At 42.1% G+C, this 19999-nt stretch overlaps 1 protein-coding gene across 1 annotated transcript in view; it reads left to right on the top strand.

The window, feature by feature from the left end:
* Window positions 1-12: 12 nt before the first annotated feature.
* Window positions 13-19999, top strand: part of ASIC2 (acid sensing ion channel subunit 2) — a 726112-nt gene continuing 706125 nt past the window's right edge. The window contains exon 1 of the mRNA XM_067470027.1: window positions 13-878. Within this exon, the coding sequence (XP_067326128.1) occupies window positions 297-878 (582 nt within the window). The 5' untranslated portion in view covers window positions 13-296. The remainder of the gene's footprint in view (window positions 879-19999) is intronic.

The following is a 19999-nucleotide window of genomic DNA, read 5'->3' on the forward strand; positions in this document are numbered from 1 at the left end:
TTCCCACCCACATCTCTTCCACATCACCTTGGTGTCTCCCTAAATAAAACCAGCCCTCCTTATCGCAGCGAGGAAATCAAGCTGTAGAGTTGCAATGGATTTTAAATAAACATTTAATCCCCCATCGTCCCTGCTAGCCTGCCGGGGAGCACACAGGAGGTACCTGACCCACTGCTATCCAAAGACACATACTCTCCTGCTTACTCTCTCTCTCTCTATTGCCTCTTTCACCCCATGTGTAAGAGCTGGAGCATGCAAGAGGCTGGCTGCAGACAGAGGAGGAAAGTGGCACCTTTATGACCAATCCTTTCTCCATGGATTTGAAGGAGAGCACCAGCGAAGGCAGTCTGGGGAGCCTCCAGCCCTCTAGCCTCCAGATCTTTGCCAACACCTCAACCCTACATGGAATCCGCCACATCTTTGTCTATGGACCTATGACTGTCCGGCGGGCCCTATGGGCTCTGGTGTTTGTGGCTTCCCTGGGAATCCTCCTGGTAGAGAGTTCCGAGCGGGTGGTCTACTACTTCTCCTACCAGCATGTCACCAAGGTGGATGAGGTCGTTGCTAACAACTTGGTCTTTCCTGCTGTTACCATTTGCAATCTGAATGGTTTCCGCTTCTCCCGCCTCACAACCAATGACCTGTACCATGCAGGTGACCTTTTGGCCTTGCTGGATGTCAACCTTCAGATCCTTCATCCCCATCTTGCTGACCCGGCAGTCCTGGCCATCCTCCAAGAGAAAACCAACTTTCAGCACCACCGAGCCAAAGTCTTCAGCATGAGTGAGTTCCTGGGACGTGTGGGCCATGACATGAAGGAGATGTTGTTGTACTGCAAGTTCCGAGGCCAAGAGTGCAGCCACAAGAACTTCACAACTGTGAGTACAAGCAGGAGCTTGGCTTTTTTCCCTTGTTATCTCTGTGTGGTGGTGGAGACAATGGTGGTAACCCAAAAGTGGCAATTGAGTTTCTTTGTGGCAGGCTGGATGTAGTTGGTGTCCTGACTGAAGCATGATTACTTGAGGTACTTGTAGCAGGAGGGTTTCGTGATGTAATGTCAACACAAGCTAAGGGAGTATGGCCTGCTACATCTAAAGTGTCAACTTACTGTCATGGTTTGCCGTTGTATTTCCCAGAATTGAGACAAAAGGCAATGAGTGTTGTATTCTGACTTTCTAGAGGAAAAAGGGATCTGTGCCTAGTAGCAAAATGATGCTGAAATTGTGTGAGGTTTTTGTCTGATACAATTAAAGTTAACATAGTTGTCTTATATGATGTCACCCTATTGGTCCATCTAGGCCACACGTTATCCAAGGGCTCATGGAGAATGAGCATAGACACTGTGTGGTCCTCCACTGTTGTTGGATAGGAACTTCTGTCATTGCTCACCAGTGGCTATGCTGAATGGATTGGATCCCAAAAGTATCTGGAGGGGCATATATTCCCCAGTTGTGATATATCAGTTTTTTCTAGCCTTCCTGTAGGAGATACTTTAAGTGGAGAAATGGGATCAAACCAAGGACCTTTTTGTGGTAGAAATGTCTTCCACCATGTTTTTATGGCTTTTTATGGCTTTTTGTCCTGAATTAGAGCAGAAAAAATATCTGTGGTTGATGAGCAACAGAATTCAAAAAGTGGTAAAGGAGATTGTTCTCATCTTAGTGGTTCCATCTAATCTTCACTCATTTTCTGTGACAGTTGAGTAGGGGACAGTAGAGTTTCCATCTCTTTTTGTGGTTAAGTCTTTTAATCAGATTTTCCCCTAATAGCTTCAGCATTAAGTGCTGACTTGCATCCATGTGAGAACAAACTATAACATGTACAGTCTTCGTATTCCTATCAGGCACAGTGTTCATCAGTGGAGTCCCTTCACACGTACTCCTATCAAGCCATTGAGGCAAGTGTTGAATATGAATGCACGCGTGAAGCAACCTTTTGGCTCTTTTTATACCTTTAACAGCAGCTAGAAACACAGAAGTTTTCTAGGCATATGATTATTATATAAGTTGCTTCATATCTTTCTTTAAAGATTCAGGTGCAGGGCCAGAAAAATAAGTTGATAACCTCCTGGAACAGAAATGGATGGGAATTTGAGAGTCTACAGCCATGGACAAACTTTGGTCCTCCAGGTGTTTTGGATTTCAACTCCCAGTAATCCCAGCCAGTTTAGTGACTGTTAGGAATTGTGAGAGTTGAAGTCCAAAACACCTGGAGGGCCAAAGTTTGCCTATACCTGGTCTATAGTGTGGTGTCCCAGATTCCCCTGCACAACAAACTCTGTAAAGGGAAAATGAGGTGTTCCTGATCTTATAGAGTTGCAGCTCCACTGTTCCTCACCATGATCAGTGTTGAATAAGGCTCATGGGAATGGTTGTGCAACAACATCTGGAAGACTATGCTCCCTCCTCCTGCTTAGGGTGACCAACTTATTTTCCCCTAGATTTGCTCAAGTGCTGTTAGTTGCAGCCAGACATGGAGAATTTAAGCAGGTTTACCTGGCCTGGTGGAGATGGTGGTGAAATAAACTTTGTCTGCTTCCTTTCCATTTTCCAAACTGCTATAAAACCACAGAAGCAGGACCAGAGCATAAATAATAAAACCGCGTCCAAGAATTTCATCCCCTCCAGCATTTCACAACTGGGACATGTGACACCAAGCAACATCAAAGTGTGGTCAAGATGGCAAAAGTTCTTAATGAGGATAGATTGCCACAGTTTGCCTTTGCCTGAGCCTTCTAAGAAGGTCAACATTCTGCACTCTCTTCTCCTTTCTGCTGAGTAAATTGAGTGCAAACTACTTTTGGACTCTGAGCTCAGTTTACAGCAATTGAATTGAGTAGAAAGGGGAAAAGTGAGAGGAGAAAACCTGGGACATTTTCAAAGCAGCTGAAAAAGGGACATGGCAGAAGATTATTTGGGAGTGTCCCTATCAAATTAGTACTGTTGGGAGTATGCGGTGTTGCCTGCTTTTGCTTGGAAGCAGAATGAATGGATTACATACAGTAGTGTCTTGCTTATCCGACATCGGGCTGGCAGAATGTCGGTTAAATGAAAATGTTGGATAATACAGAGTCTTCTATTGTTACCTGTCCAACACAGTGCTAGACACTTAGAATACTAACAGGGACTCAAAGGATTAAGACAAGGCAACACCTTGGAGCTAGAGTGGCCCAGCAGGAAGTGCCTGGATGCAGAAGAGGAGCGTGGAAATCACAGAAGGAACGAGGGAGGATGCTTCCACTTCTGGTCCTGCCTCTTTTCCCCCTTTCCTCCCTCTTACTTGTCTTGCCTTTTTCACTCATTGGGAATGGAGAGACAGGAGGGGAAATTGGAGGGGAAATCCCCTTTAATTGGAGGGGAAATGCTGGAGGAAAAGGATAAGAATGCCGGATAAGCCAGAATGTCGGATAAGCAAGACTACTGTTGTAAGAAGTTAGGCCTTTACTGTAGTTCAAGGGCAGCCAAGGTATGGCCTTTAGATTGCAGTCACTCAATTTTGCTATCTGTTCCCTACATGCTGCTTTGCATAAATAAATAAATCTCCCCCTTTGATTTTTTCCCACTTTTTAAAATAGAAAAAGGACCCCACTATCCCAGTGCTGAAAACTGGCATAGTCACCCCTGATTTTCATGTATGTCTGGCCAGATATGGATTATATTGGGGTGAAAAAATGTTCCCTGGATGATTTGAAATTGTCCATCCTTACTGTCATCACATAGCTTTTGAATATATATGTTGTATTGAAGATGCTAATTTGGGCCGTTTAAAATACATGTGCACCTTCTTTATCTGGAATTCAGAAATCCGAATTTTTCAGAAATTCTAAATCAGGGGTCCTCAAACTTTTTAAAGAGAGGGCCAGGCCACAGTCCCTCAAATTGTTGGAGGGCCGGATGCACACTGCACATATTTTATTTGTAGTGCAAAAAACACTTAAAAGCAATACAATAATTAAAATGAAGAACAATTTTAACAAACATAAACTTATTAGTATTTCAATGGGAAGTGTGGACCTGCTTTTTTGGCTGATGAGATAGGATTGTTGTTGTTGTGTGCTTCCAAGTCATTTCAGACTTAGGTTAACTCTGAATGAGGGCCGGGTAAATGACCTCAGAGGGCCCTATCCAGCCCATGGGCCTTAGTTGAGGACCTCTGTTCTAAATTGTTCACATGAGTGACTGTGACAGTGACACTTTTGCTTTCAGATGGTTAAAATGTACACACACTTTGTTTCATACAAATAATCATTAAAATTACATTCAAGTCACGTTTATAAAGTGTATGAAACATAAATTAATTTCATGTTTTGACTTGAAAACCTCCACCTCCAAGATAACTCATTATATATGTATATGCAAATTCAAGTATTCTGCAATCCAAATAAATCAGAAATCCTAAACACTTGGATCTGGATAAGGGATACTGTAACAACAATACTTCACAATTCTTTGAACAGTTAGAAATGTTCAAAGTACACATTATAATTCATACTTAAATTCTGTACATTAGGTCAGCTTTATTATTCCTATACAACAGACAGCAGAACTGAAAGAAAGAGAATGCTTTGCTTACAGTGTACTAACCCAAAATGTTTTGTGTTTTGAAAAAGAGGCCAATGTCTTTTTATAGGTAGAGCCAGTTGTTTACAATCTATTGTCGAAGGCTTTCATGGCTGGAATCACTAGGTTCTTGTGGGTTTTTTCGGGCTATAGACCCATGTTCTAGAGGCATTTCTCCTGACGTTTCGCCTGCATCTATGGCAAGCATCCTCAGAGGTAGAGGTCTACCTCTGAAAGTTTACAATCTTTCAGAGACCACCTTCTGCTTTCATTCACACCACTCCCCCTCCATCTCACCTGAAATAGGATGCTTTACTCTACTTCACAGAGCCATTTTTCAGGCTGCCTAGTAAGCTCACTCATAGATATTAGATTGAACTAGTGGTTCTCAACCTGGGGTCCCCAGATGTTTTTGGCCTACAACTCCCAGAAATCCCAGCCAGTTTACCAGCTGTTAGGATTTCTGGGAGTTGAAAGCCAAAAACATCTGGGGACCCCAGGTTGAGAACCACTAGAGGCTTCTTGATTTTTACTCATTTTTTAGCCTCTATTTTGCACCAGCTGTTTGGCATAACTGATATTGTGTTTATATCTGTATGTGTGTGTGGCTGTTATAGACAAAACGTATTACACTTCTCTGATGCTTGGAAATGCTAAACTTCTGGCTAGACAGATGTCTTTAATGTCTGTTATGAGCAAACTCTGTTACGATTAAAAGTTTACTATTGATTGACTGGTGCACCTGTTCTCTGTGATCCTTACTGAAGAAAGCCTCTCTCAATAATATCCAGATACATTTCTGAGTTCTTACGTGTGATCTAGAAGCAGGGGTCATTGCTTATTCATGTGCACCATTTAGAGCACCTACCTTTAAGAAAATACCTGCAAAAACTTAAAACTGCTCTTTATAATCTCTGTCTAAAAGGTTTTTTTAAAAAGTAGTCTAGTATGGAGACATTTGAGAGGAGGTGAGCAGGATTGGGAAGAAATACTGTGCACAGCATTTTTGTTTAAGATAGTATTTCTCAACCTTCCTAAAGCTACGACCCCTTAATACAGTTCCTCACATTATTTTTGTTGTTGTTTTGTTGCTAACAAAACTGTTATGAATCCAATGTAAATATCTGATATGCAGGACATATATTCATTCACTGGACCAATTTGGCACAAATACCGATACACCCACATTTGAATACTGGTGGGGGTGGGGGGATTGATTTTGTCATTTGGGAGTTGTAGTTGCTGGGATTTATAGTTCACCTACAATCAAAGAGCATTCATCCAAAGAACACTGTGGACTCAAACAATGATAGATCTGGTCCAAACTTGGCATGAATATTCAATATGCCCAAATGTGAACACTGGTGGGGTTGGGGGAAAATAGACCTTAACATTTGGGAGTTGGAGTTTATGGGATTTATACTTCACCCACAATCAAAGAGCATTCTGAACTCCATCAGTGATGGAATTGAACCAAACTTGGCACACAGAACTCCCACGACCAACAGAAAATGCTGGAAGGATTTGGTGGGCATTGACCTTGAGTTTAGGAGCTGCAGTTCATCTACATTCAGAGAGCATTGTGGACCCAAACAACGCTGGATCTGGACCAAACTTGGCATGGACACTCAATATGCCCAAATGTGAACATGGGAAAATAGACCTAGACATTTTGTTGTTGCTGAGATTTATAGTTCACCTACAATCAAAGAGCATTTTGAACTCCACCAATGATGGAATTGAACCAAACTTGGCACACAGAACTCCCACGACCAACAGAAAATACTGGAAGGGATGGGTGGGCATTGACCTTGAGTTTTGGAGTTTCGGTTCACCTACATTCAGAGAGCATTGTGGACTCAAACAATGCTGGATCTGGACCAAACCTGGCACGGACACTCAATATGCCCAAATGTGAACACGGGAAAATAGACCTTGACATTTGGGAGTTGTAGTTGCTGGGGTTTATAGTTCACCTACAATCAAAGAGTATTCCGAACCCCACCAATGATAGAATTGGTCCAAACTTCCCACACAGAACCCCCATGACCAACAGAAAATACTGTGTTTTCTGATGGTCTTTTTGTGACCCCCCCCCCCCGACACTCCCTCGCGACCCCTCCAAGGGTCCCAACCCCCAGGTTGAGAATCATAGAATCATAGAATCAAAGAGTTGGAAGAGACCTCATGGGCCATCCAGTCCAACCCCCTGCCAAGAAGGAGGAATATTGCATTCAAATCACCCCTGACAGATGGCCATCCAGCCTCTGTTCAAAAGCTTCCAGAAATGCTGGTTTAAGAAGCCTTTTGGAGTGGGATAGTTAGAGGAATGTGGGTGGGTGTTCAGCCAAGTAACTGTTTGCCTCTGGTAAACAAAATCCCCATTAGTCAAAGATCTTTTATAACAGGGATCGGGAATGTGAGACCCTCTTTATTCCCAAGGGCCAAGAATGATCTCTACATATATAATATATGTGTGCATGTACGCACTTAAATGCAAAATTTATGATAATTTGTATCCCTTGAGATTAAAATCTTTGAAAGTACCTAGCAATGCCCCAGATGTTATACTCTTTTCGTATGCCTACTCACATCACACTCTGTTCAAAATCACTAACTCAGCTTTTAATCTCTATAATCATGCATTGCAAAGCATGAGAAATATATGCATTCATAATGATTTTGAATATGACAAGGTGTTAAAATATGGGTATTAAAAGTATGCAAACTCGGTTCGGCTGAAATGAAACAGAGCCTTTGAAAGGTGCGTGAATAAAATCCCCTTGGGATATTGGACAAGCAGGTGGAAACAGAGATATAAACACAGACATGCACACAGAGCCCTGTGCACAACAGAATACAATTTTATTAGTCACTGGAATACCCCCCTTCCTTCTTCAATCTAGCCTTGGTTCTTATAAAATCAAAACCACACGTAGATAGAGCTAAATATAGATGATTTAAAATAATGATTTAGATCACCATGAAGAATGCCTAGTTTAAATCAGATTCCCATTAGACTTCCAACTTTCTAACATGTGTTTCCAGAACCAGCATGCTTACTAATTGATGCTGTAACATATGGGCAGGACAGAGTGCTATTGCTTTGGATTCAACACAAAAGCCAAAATACAGTGTTTGAAAGAAGGATTGCTTTGAAATGATATGCTAAATAGGTCTTGAGCAACCCTATCAATGGTCAGGAGCTGGGCATTGGCGAGATGGAGATGAAAAAAAATGGATATGGTGAGTGCTCTGCTTTTCAATGCTGTACATTTATTCCGTGAGACCACCTGGTTTTTAGATTTTTTAGAACAAGAGCAAATAATTGAAACAGAAATTGTATTTACCCTTCTACACAAATGCACTCTGCACCCAGTCCATTTTTAGCGGAGATGGGGAGGGGTAGCGTTTCCTCCTGTAACCTATAAATCTCTGCCAGGAAATGCTCCCACTGAGACAGTGTGATTGTATTTACAAAGAGCTGCAGTGAAACTGGTTAGGAGAGGCACTTATATGCATGGCCCTTTTTGATCGTTTATGACTACTAATACCACCCACCGTTGCTTTCTGTGCAAACTGGAGTTAATGTGCTGCAAAGTGAAAACAAAAACAGATGGGAAGGAGCCTTAATAAGCTGTCTCAATAGGACTCAGCTAATCAGAGAGAGGCTGTTCCATAAGACTCATGGATCAGATTGAGTTCTATTGAGTCCAGCCTTGTGTTTCCAAAGCGGTTAGAGCATCGCACCTAGGTGCTTGAAAACAGCAGCAAAAGATTGGTGGCTTTCCCTCTGTTCTATCTCCCTGGCCTCTGGAGCCAATTGTCAAGAATTACGTGGTTTTCAATATGAACGTTCCATTTAGACATAATGATATACATCAGGCTTGATAACCTATTTAAGTCTTTAAGCCAGATTTCAATTTAGTGACATTTTCAGGGGTTACATTCCATGAGTGGGCCCAGAGCAAATGGCCAGTGTCCGACTTTACTAATTTGCTCCAGCTTGCGAATGGGAATTACTTGACAGTCTTTAAAAAGAGCTTGTATTTCATCTATATAAATAAAAATGTGTTTGTTTGTGGGATTAACAGAACTCAAAAACCACTGCACGAATTGGCACCAAATTTGGACACAAGACACCTAACAAACCAATGTATGTCCTTCACTCTAAAAAATTGATTTTGCCATTTGGGAGTTGTAGTTGCTGGGATTTATAGTTCACCTACAATCAAAGAGCATTCTGAACCCCACCAACGATGGAATTGAACCAAACTTGGCACACAGTTCTCCCATGACCAACAGAAAATATTGGAAGGGTTTGATGGGCTGTGTTCTTTGGTTTTGGAGTTGTAGTTCACCTACACCCAGAGATCACTGTGGACTCAAACAATGATGGATCTGGACCAAACTCTACACAAATACTCAATATGCTCAAATGTGAACACTGGTGGAGTTTGGGGGAAATAGAATCTTGACATTTGGGAGTTGTAGTTGCTGGGATTTGTAGTTCACCTACAATCACAGAGCATTCTGAATCCCACCAACGATAGAATTGTGCCAAACCCCCCACATAGAACCCCCGTGTGGGCCACAGCAACACGTGGCAGGGGACGGCTAGTAGAATCATAAAATCATAGAAAAATAGAGTTGGAAGAGACCTCATGGGCCATCCAGTCCAACCCCCTGCCAAGAAGCAGGAAAATTGCATTCAAAGCACCCCCAACAGATGGCCAGCTAGCCTCTATTTAAAAGCCTCCAAAGAGAGAGCCTCCACCACACTCCAGGGCAGAGAGTTCCACTGCTGAACAGCTCTCACAGTTAGGAAGTTCTTCCTAATGCTCAGGATGAATCTTCTTTCCTGTAGTTCAGGGGCCTTCAAACTTTTTAAACAGAGGGCCAGGTCACAGTCCCTCAAACTGTTGGTTGGCCGGATTATAATTTCAAAAGAACATGAATAAATTCCTGTGCACACTGCACATATCTTATTTGTAGTGCTAAAACACTTAAAAACAATACAATAATTTCTTGAAGAACAATTTTAATAAATATAAACTTATTAGTATTTCAATGGGAAGTGTGGGCCTGCTTTTGGCTGATGAGATAGGATTGTTGTTGTGTGCTTTCAAGTAGTTTCAGACTTAGGCTGACCTGAGCAAGGGCCAGGTAAATGAACTTGAAGGGCCATATCCGGCGCTCAGGCCTTAGTTTGAGGACCCCTGCTGTAGTTTGTAGCCATTGTTCCACGCCCTAGTCTCCAGGGCAGCAGAAAACAGGCTTGCTCCCTCCTCCCTATGACTTCCCCTCACATATTTATACATGGCCATCATCATGTCTCCTCTCAGTCTTCTCTTCTGAAAGCTAAACATGCCCAGCTCTTTAAGCCACTCCTCATAGTGCTTGTTCTCCAAATCCTTGATCATTTTAGTCGCCCTCCTCTGGACACATTCCTGCTTATCAACACCTCCCTTAAAGGTACAGGTTCTCACCTATAAAGCCCTAAACGGTTTGGGACCCGCCTACCTTTGTGACTGTATCTCCCTCCATGAACCAGCCCGAGCTCTTTGATATTCGGGGGAGGCCCTCCTTTTGCATCTGCCAGTTTCACAGGCCTTCTTCTCTGTGGCCCCACGACTCTGGAACTCATTGCCCAGAGAGATCAGGAAAGCCCCTACCTTAGAAAGCTTTAAAAATAATCTCAAGACCTGGCTCTGCCGTTGCGCTTTTGGAGAGTAACCATACAACCTTATGCTATTGCTCCCTTCAACGCTTTTGTCTTTGGAGTACACCTCCCCCTTGTACGAAGGCCTGTTTACTACCTCGTTTCCCTATAAGCTCTCCCTTGCAAATAATCTGCTCCTTTTATCTCACCCTGAGTGTTTAATGATTTTATTGTACATGCGGCCCGCTAACCGTTATTCTGATTGTTTATTGCATTCTTATGTTTTGTGTTCATTGCTTATTGTATTCATCATGTTTTTGTATTTTACTGTGTTGTTGCTTGCATTTCGGTTTTTATTTTATTGTATTTAACTGTATTGTAATTTGCTGTTTGGGCTTGGCCTCATGTAAGCCGCTCCGAGTCCCCGTTGGAGGAGATGGTGGCAGGGTATAAATAAAGATTATTATTATTATTATTATTATTATTATTATTATTATTATTAAATTGTAGTGCCCAGAACTGGACACAGTATTCCAGGTTTGGTCTGACCAAGGCGGAATAGAAGGGTAGCATTACTTCACTCTATCTAGACACTATTTCCATGGGTTCTAGTGAGACCCCTGCTCCATGCAAAGCTTTTCTGGACTAAATGTAGTTTATTGTATTCAAAGCCCAGTCACTTATGGGAGAAGAGGGCAGGAGGAGAGCCAAGGCAGGATGAAGAACCTTCACTGGCTAAATTAGACCAATGGGTTGGAATCCTTCTATCTTGACATATACTAATACTAATCTCAGTTCTTTTCCTACTTGGGTTTATGTAGCCAAAGTAACCCCACAACACCATCCACACAGAAGAAATCCCAAGGTTTGCAGAACTTTTATGCTGTTGTGTGCCTTCAAGTTGTTTCCAACATATGGCAATCCTATGGGTGAGTTTTTGTGGTAAGATTTCTTTGCCTTTGCCATCTTCCCAGGCCCGAGAGTGTGCAATTTGCTAAAAGTCACCCTATAGGTTTCCATAATTCTGTTCTCCAGAGACTTAGACCCCATGTACACTGACCACTCAATGCAGTTCAAAACTAGCTTTAAATTACAGTGGCTCCGTGTACTCTTAATTATATTTGCATTATTAGAAAAAAGAACTAATTACTAATAGTTCATCATTTGCAGCTGCTAAGTTCCATGCTCTACTCCCACTATTTCAGAAGACAATCCTGGTGTCCTGCCACCAACTCAGTTTCCCTTCATTTAATACATTTATAGCACATCAATTCTCATTAGGGGAGACAATACAGGCAGAATAATAAAAACTGCAAAACATACAGTGATAAAAGTATAAATAAAACAAAACAAATCAATTGAAAACAATCAGAGCGGCGCTATTCAGTTGTTCAAAAAAGATAGAAGTCCAGGAAGAAAATATTTTTTATATACAGAAAGCTAACATGCTTTGCTTAATTAGACCTATAATGGCTTTAGTATAAGTCTTAGGCAAGCTTCCTGAGAAAGGGCCTTATGAAGGCAGGGCCAGCACTAACAATTCTTTATGTATTATCTCTGATTCTGTACCTTAGAAGATGAGACTGAAGATGTGAAATCCCAGAAAGAAACTAGAAGAAATGGGAGCAAATGTTTTTCCTTCCTGAAACCTTACCTTTCTGGAAAGATGTGGGGTCATGATGATGGTGGTGGATTGTTTGAACAGGGCATAGGGATACAGCCGGTGTTGAATGGAGTTAAACGCCCCCGAAGACTCAGGTTTGCAGCTTGGGTGTGATCCTGGATTCTTCATTGAGTCTGGAACCCCAGGTCTCGGCAGTGGCCAGGGGAGCTTTTGCACAATTAAAACTTGTATGGCAGCTGTACCTGACTTGGCCACGGTGGTCCATGCTCTTGTTACATCCCGGATAGAGCAATGCACTCTACATAGGGTTGCCTTTGAAGACTGTTTGGATGCTCAGTCTAGACCAGGGACCCCCAAACTAAGGCCCGAGGGCTGGATACGACCTTCCAAGGTCATTTACCCGACTGTCACTCAGGGTCAACCTAAGTCTGAAACAACTAGAAAGCACACAGCAACAACAATCCTATCTCATCAGTCAAGAGCAGGCCCACACTTCCAATTGAAATACTAATAGGTGCTTACCTACAAAGCCCTAAATGGTTTGGGACCCACCTACCTGCGTGACAGCATCTCTGCACATGAACCCACATGAACTCTTCGATCATCCGAAGAGGCCCTGCTCACGATCCCACCTGCGTCGCAAGCGTGATTGGTGGGGACGAGGGACAGGGCCTTCTCGGTGGTAGCCCCTCGACTCTGGAACTCTCTCCTTCCCAGAATGAGGAACCCTAAGCAACATGTCCCTAATCACACTTTACTAATGATCTAGGATTGTCTGCTCACTCCATTTCTCTCCAAATATCCATCCTAGTCATATGTCACCTTGTCATGCCCAGTATTTTAAAATTTTAATTATTACATTTGGCCCTGCCATGGGTTTTTAATGCGTCGTGGTGTTACTGTTATTGTTTATTGCTTTGTTTATGAGTTATTTATTGTCTGTATTGCTGTGTTGTTTTATTGATGTATTTGGGCTCAGCCTCTTGTAAGCTGCACCGAGTCCTCCGGGAGATGGTAGCGGGGTATAAATAAAGGTATTATTATTATTAATAATAATTTTACTATTAATATTCAAATTATAATCCGGCCCTCCAACAGTTTGAGGGATTGTGACCTGGCCCTCTGTTTAAAAAGTTTGAGGACCCCTGGTCTAGACTAACAGGCAGCAGCCAGATTGCTCACTGGAGCAAGGTACAGGGAGCATACCACCCCCTGTTATGTCAGCTCCACTGGCTGCTGGTGTGCTACCGAGCACAATTCAAAGTGCTGTCTTTAGCCTATAAAGCCCTAATGTTTCTGGCCCAGCTAACTTATCAGAACATATCTCCCTCTATGATCCACCTCAGAGGTTAAGATCATCTGGAGAGGCTCTGCTCTCAATCCCACCACCTTTGCAGGCACTTTCGGCAGGGACAAGGGACAGAGCCTTCTTGGTGGTGGCCCCCCATCTGTGGAACACACTCCCTAACGAAATCAGGTCAGCCCCCTATCTCCTGTCCTTCAGGAAGAAATGGCTGTGAGACCAAGCTTTCGAGCAGCAGTTGCAGGAATAACAATTATAAAGGAATCATGTGATTGACAATGGATGGATTTTGAATTATGGCTCTGCACTTGGTCTTGGTTTTGTCTCTTTTAAATCGTCTTTTTAACTTATAATGATGTCTTAATTAATGTCTTAATGTGTGTTTGTTATTGTTGTTGGCATCGAATGGTTGCCAGTTGTAAGCCCTTCAGGGGTGAGAAGGACGGGATATAAATGTCTGAAATAAATAAATTTTAGAGTGAAGAATAAATGATTTAAGATGAGGTGTTTATATGTTCTGCCTCTTACACATTATTTCTAAAAACTATGTAGCATGTAGACTTTTACGTAAGATTATCAGTGCTAAGCAGTCTGTAAACTGAAGCAAGACAAAGAGGTTCCTTATAATTCAAGTGTTCTTTATAGTTAGGACCCTTTGGCTACATTTGTGTGAAGAAATAAAACTTGAAACTGTAAAATCAATGTGTAACTATATACTGAATATATTGTACCTTTAACATAGCAAACGTGATACATTTATGCCAAACCAAGTTGTACATAACACATTTTAAGGTTTTAGAGTAACAAAGTGACATAAAGGGAACTAATATTGCATATTTTCTGTAGTTTTCCAAAAATGTCAACAACAAAAGAATATATTTCCGCATGGTTTCGCAATTTCTGGAAATGCTATGTCTTTGGATGGGAGATGTAAGCAGAAACAGAACCACTGTCAATGTCAGCAAATGGATAATCCCTCTTTCACAATCTTCTTATATATATAAAAATGCTCTGTGCATAATGAGTACCCTAAAAACAAAAGAACCAATGAACGAAATCACACCAAATTTGACAACAAAATGTTTCACAACACAAGGAGTGACCATCACTCAAAAAATTATGATTTTGTCATTTGGGAGTTGTAGTTGCTGGGATTTATAGTTCACCTATAATCAAAGAGCAACCTGAACTCCACCAATGATGGAATTGAACCAAACGTGGTACACAGGACTTCCATGCCTAATAGAAAACACTAGAAAGATTTGGTGGGCATTGACCTTGAGTTTGGGAGTTGTAGTTCACCTACATCCAGAGAGCACTGTGGACTCAAACAATGACAGATCTGGACCAAGCATGCCACGAATACTCAATATGCCCAAATATGAACACAGATGGAGTTTGGGGGAAAGTAGACCTTGACATTTTGGAGTTGTAGTTGCTGGGAGTTATAGTTCCCCTACAATCAAGGAGCATTCTGAACCCCACCAATGACAGAATTGGGGCAAACTTCCCACACAGAAACCTCATGATCAACAGAAAATACTGTGTTTCTGGTGGTCTTTGGTGACCCTTCTGACACTCCCCCTGGTGACCCCCCCCCCCCCCCCGGGAGTCTTGACTTCTCAGGTTGAGAAATGCTGCCTTACGGTCATCTAGTCTAACTCCCTTCACCAGGGCAAGAAAACATAACCAAAGCCCTCCTGACAAAGAGCCATCCAGCCATAGGTATAGATAGATAGATATGATTCTCTCACACACACATATATACGTATATGACAGATATAGTATCATAGATTTTAAAGGGACTCCTAAAGAAGGACAATGATTTATAGTTCACCTACAATCAAAGAGCATTCATCCAAAGAACACTGTGGACTCAAACAATGATAGATCTGGACCAAACTTGGCATGAATATTCAATATGCCCAAATGTGAACACTGGTGGGGTTGGGGGAAAATAGACCTTAACATTTGGGAGTTGGAGTTTATGAGATTTATACTTCACCCACAATCAAAGAGCATTCTGAACTCCACCAATGATGAAATTGAACCAAACTTGGCACACAGAACTCCCATGACCAACAGAAAATACTGGAAGGATTTGGTGGGCATTGACATAGAGTTTTGGAGTTTCAGTTCACCTAGATTCAGAAAGCATCGTGGACTCAAACAATGCTGGATCTGGACCAAACTTGGCATGGACACTCAATATGCCCTAATGTGATCATGGGAAAATAGACCAATTATAAATCTTAAGACCTCTGGGATACCTTGAGTCCCCCAAAGACCATGGCGCCCCTACAAAAAAAAAATCCAGCTGTATTTTGTGAGCAAAATTGTGGGACTCTTACAGGCTATTTTGGAGGGTTGCATGCACCAAAACAGCAAGATCCCAACCCTAAATGATCCCAAATGACACATCTACTTCCCCCAGAATGATGACCAGTACAACATCCTGCAGCCTTCTGGAGCAAAAAATCAGGAGACATAATTCTCTTGCCTCTGGAGTGTGTCTAGTCTTGCTGTAAATGTTGCTCTTAATCTATTCAATGCATCTTTTGGTACTTCTGTCTTTTTAGATTATGCGTGTGTGTTTACCTAAGCATAAGAGTGCTTTATGTAGTAATTATACAATGCATATAGTACTTTACAAAAGTCTCATAGGGAGTAGGAAAGGAGGTCTCTGCTCTAGAAGCCTACAGTTTTGACAGTGATAGTTGGAGAGGTGTGTATAAGACAAAAGAGAGACGAGAATGACAAAAATGGTCCAATTATAAGACGCTTCTGGACGTCATAAAAACAAATGGCTCAAATTGTTTGCTGGGATAATGGGAAAGTGGTGTATGTGTGGTCAGCCCCACTGTTAGGCAAAGTGAGAGATTTGCCTCTGGCAGCAGAAGTTGAGAATCTTCTGCCTTCGGCTTCCAAACAGGCCCTATATCCCAGGATCTGATCCCAGTTCTATGTTTATCTCAGATTATCTGGCAGTGTGGACTTATATAATCCAGTTTAAAGCAGAGAACCTGGGATCAGATCCTGAGATATACGGACTGTGTGGAAAGGGCCCATAATGTAGAGTGCTTTCACTTATCGAAAATAAAGTTGCTGCCAGTTGTGAGGCTGCCCTGAGTAAGCTAGATTTGATGCTACATGGTTGGCTTTTCTACATATAGGGAGGTTGATTTTTCCACCTCTTTTACCTTCCATCAGGAAACACCAGGGCCCGAGTGGGTGTTTTTAGGTTTTACTTTTCCACTTATACTTAAATTCTTCTACCATTCAAGAACTGTGTAGAGCAATGTTTCTCAGCCTGGGGGTCATGAGTGGGGTGTCAGAGGGGTTGCCAAAGAAAATCAGAAACACAGTATTTTCTGTTGGTCATGGGGGTTCTGTGTGGGAAGCTGGGCCCAATTCTATCATTGGTGAGGTTCAGAATGCTCTTTGATTGTAGGTGAACTATAAATCCCAGCAAATACAAGGTCCATTTCTCCCCAAACTCCACCATTGTTCACCTTTGGGCATATTGAGCATTTGTGCCAAGTTTGATCCAGATCCATAATTGTTTGAGTCCAGAGTGCTCTCTGTATGTAGGAGAACTACAACTCCAAAACTCAAGGCCAATGCTCACCAAACTCTTCCAGTATTTTCTGTCGGCCAAGTTTGGTTCAATTCCATCGTTGGTGGGGTTCAGAATGCTCTTTGATTGTGGTTGAAGTATAAATCCCATAAACTCCAACTCCCAAATGTTAAGGTCTATTTTTCCCCAACCCCACCAGTGTTCACATTTGGGCATATTGAATATTCATGCCAAGTTTGGTCCAGATCTATAATTGTTTGAGTCCACAGTGTTCTCTGGACGTAGGAGAACTACAACTCCAAAATTCAAGGCCAATGCCCACCAAACACTTCCAGTATTTTCTGTTGGTCATGGGAGTCCTGTGTGCCAAGTTTGATTCAATTCCATCATTGATGGGGTTTAGGATGCTCTTTGATTGGAGGTGAACTATAAATCCCAGCAACTACAACTCCCAAATGACAAATCATTTTTTTTGAGTGAAGGACATACATTGGTTTGTTAGGTGCTAAGTTTGGTTCAATTCCATGATTGATGGGGTTTAGTATGCTCTTTGATTGGAGGTGAACTATACATCCCAGCAACTACAATGTCCAAATAATAAAATCAGTTCCCCTCCCCACTAGTATTCATCACATATAGGCGTTTTGGGTATTTGTACCAAATTTGATCCAGTGAATGAAAATACATCCTGCATATTGGATATTTACATTATGATTCATAACAGTAGCAAAATTACAGTTATGAAGTAGCAGCAAAAATAATGTTATGGATGGAGGCACCACAACATGAGGAACTGTATTAAGGGGTCGCGGCATTAGGAAGGCTGAGAAACACTGGTGTAGAGCTTTAAATTGTTGCCTGAAATTGGAAGTAGGGGGAAGAGAGATGGCTTGGGCATCACACCTCCTCCTGCTTTTGGCAAGGGGTGTAGTTGTTCTGTCAAATCAATGAGTTTAGGGACAGTTAAACAGTCCTTCTGCACCTGTTAATAATTTTCACACATCAACAATATTTTTGCTTCAAAGGCAGAGGATGCCTAACAACCCAAACACCAGATTCATAGGGATCAGTGACAGGTAGAGTGGAGAGCGAAGGCTGCCTGATTCCATGTAAACAGGTAGATGAGTTGTGGCTCGCCATTTGTCAGGCTCCTCCTCATGGGGAATTATATCAAGTGGGTTGCAAAGCAAATCACTTACAGTGTCTTTTAAGAGAACTCATGTGATAATTGGCTGCAGCAGACATGCCCTAAGTGGCTATTAACTAATGGCCAATACTGATGGAGTATTCCTGCCATTCCCATGAATAACAAATGAATTTTGTGGCTGTCAAAGCAATGACAATGAATTGCAACTGAATAAACATGAGGATGGGTTGCCATTCTCCTTAGCAGTCACAATCTGTTTTCTTACCATTTTTCCCAGAGGCAGGGCCAGGAAAACTATAAAGAGCACATTCCACCTGCATAAACAACATTAGAAATTAAAGAAATGATTCTCTGTTGTGCTCTAGAAACAGGCCTTGAGTAGGAGAAGTGGCAACTATATAGCTTTCAGTGAAGTCACTGAGGGCAGAGGGGTGCTGTGACTACTTAAAATTCTCATATAAATCTTTTGGAAAACGAACTCAATACTTCTTAACATATATATCATGGAATAAGCCTCACTGAATATAGCATGGCTTACATCTGACTAAACATGCAGTGGATTGTGCTGTCACACTGGGGACAAATGGAGCACTGATACATTTTTAAAATGTAAGCTGTATTTGAAAATTATTCCATTTGAATGTAAAGACTTATTGTTGAAAGATTATAGGCAGTGCTTGCAAATTTAGAGTTTTGGGAGGTTAGGAGATCCCAGAACCACTCAGCTAGCATGATTACGGATCATATTGCCTGCGGAATTTAGGGAGCTGTAGTTTAAAAAAACTTACTTTTTAGAGTGCTTTTTCTTTCAACTAAAAAGAGTGAGATGGAAAATAGCGAATGGTGCATAACATGGCCCCCTTGGTGCACGCAGCAGGTTAAACCACTGAGCTGCTAAACTCAAAAGGTTGGCGCTTCAAATCCGGGGATCGGAGTGAGTTCCTACTGTTAGGCTCAGCTTCTGCCAATCTAGCAGCTCGAAAACATGCAAATGTGAGTATTTATTTATTTTGTATCGAAAGCATTGCATAAATTAGTATAAAACCATTAAAAATAGAGGGAGTGCAGGTGGCTAAATATCTTTTGACCAAAAACGGGCAACAGCAATGGCATTGTCTGTAGCCTCCAACAATTCTTCCTCTGTGCATGAGGCAGGGCATAGTGGACAAGCATACAGATGCAGAGTTGTCTGTTCTCCTCCACAGTCGCATAAAGTGTGGGATTATTTTAGGTAGTGACATTTTGCCAGGTTGTCTTTTGTTTTGCCCACTCCACTTCTGAGTCTGTCCAGGGACTTCCAGGTTGTCCATTCTTGGTTTGCCCCTGGAGGAAGACCCTCGTGGGGGGGGGGGGCAATCCAGTTGGGATTTCCTGATTTAGCTGCCCAGAGGGGTACCCTTGCTGTTGCTGGGGGGATGCCAAGGGGAGTGGTGGTCTCATGAAACTTTTACTTGATTTGAGTCTACTGGGAGGAGGCTGGTAGTCATGTAGTGGGTGGCTTTCACAGTGTTCAACCTTATTTCTCTCACATTTAGCAGCAACTTCCTGTCACACATGGGGGGGGGGGCAATACCAGCTAGCTTGTAGAGTTTATCAACAGGTGTAGGTTTTAAAACATCCTGTGATTATTCTGCATGTTTCATTCAATGCTATGTTCACCTGCTTTGCATGGGCAGACCTATGCCAAACAGGGCAGGCATACTCGGCAGTTGGGCATAGGGCTGATTTTCTTACTAATTTTGGGTCTGCACCCCATGTGCTGCCAGTAAATTTCCACAGGATGTTATTGCGTGCAGCTACTTTGTGCTTGGTGTTTAAGCAGTGTTTCCTATATGCTAGTGTCCGATCTAAGGTGACACTGAGATATTTGGGATGGAAACAGTGTTCTAGCTCTTGACCTTCCTAGGTGTCTTTCAATTTCCTGTTGGCTTCACAGTTGTGTAAGTGGAAAGCACACACTTGTGTCTTGGCAGGGTTAGGCTTCAGCTGGTTATCTTTCTAGTAGTTGGAGAGATCTTTCAAGGCATTAGTAAGTTGGATTTCAACTGTTTCAAAGTCTTTTGCTTGTGTTGTTAGGCCAAGGTCATCAGCATATATAAAGCTCTTTGTGAGTGGTGTTTGTGGCTG

This window comes from Anolis sagrei, chromosome 6, assembly GCF_037176765.1.
Source record: "Anolis sagrei isolate rAnoSag1 chromosome 6, rAnoSag1.mat, whole genome shotgun sequence".
Lineage (NCBI taxonomy): Eukaryota > Metazoa > Chordata > Lepidosauria > Squamata > Dactyloidae > Anolis > Anolis sagrei.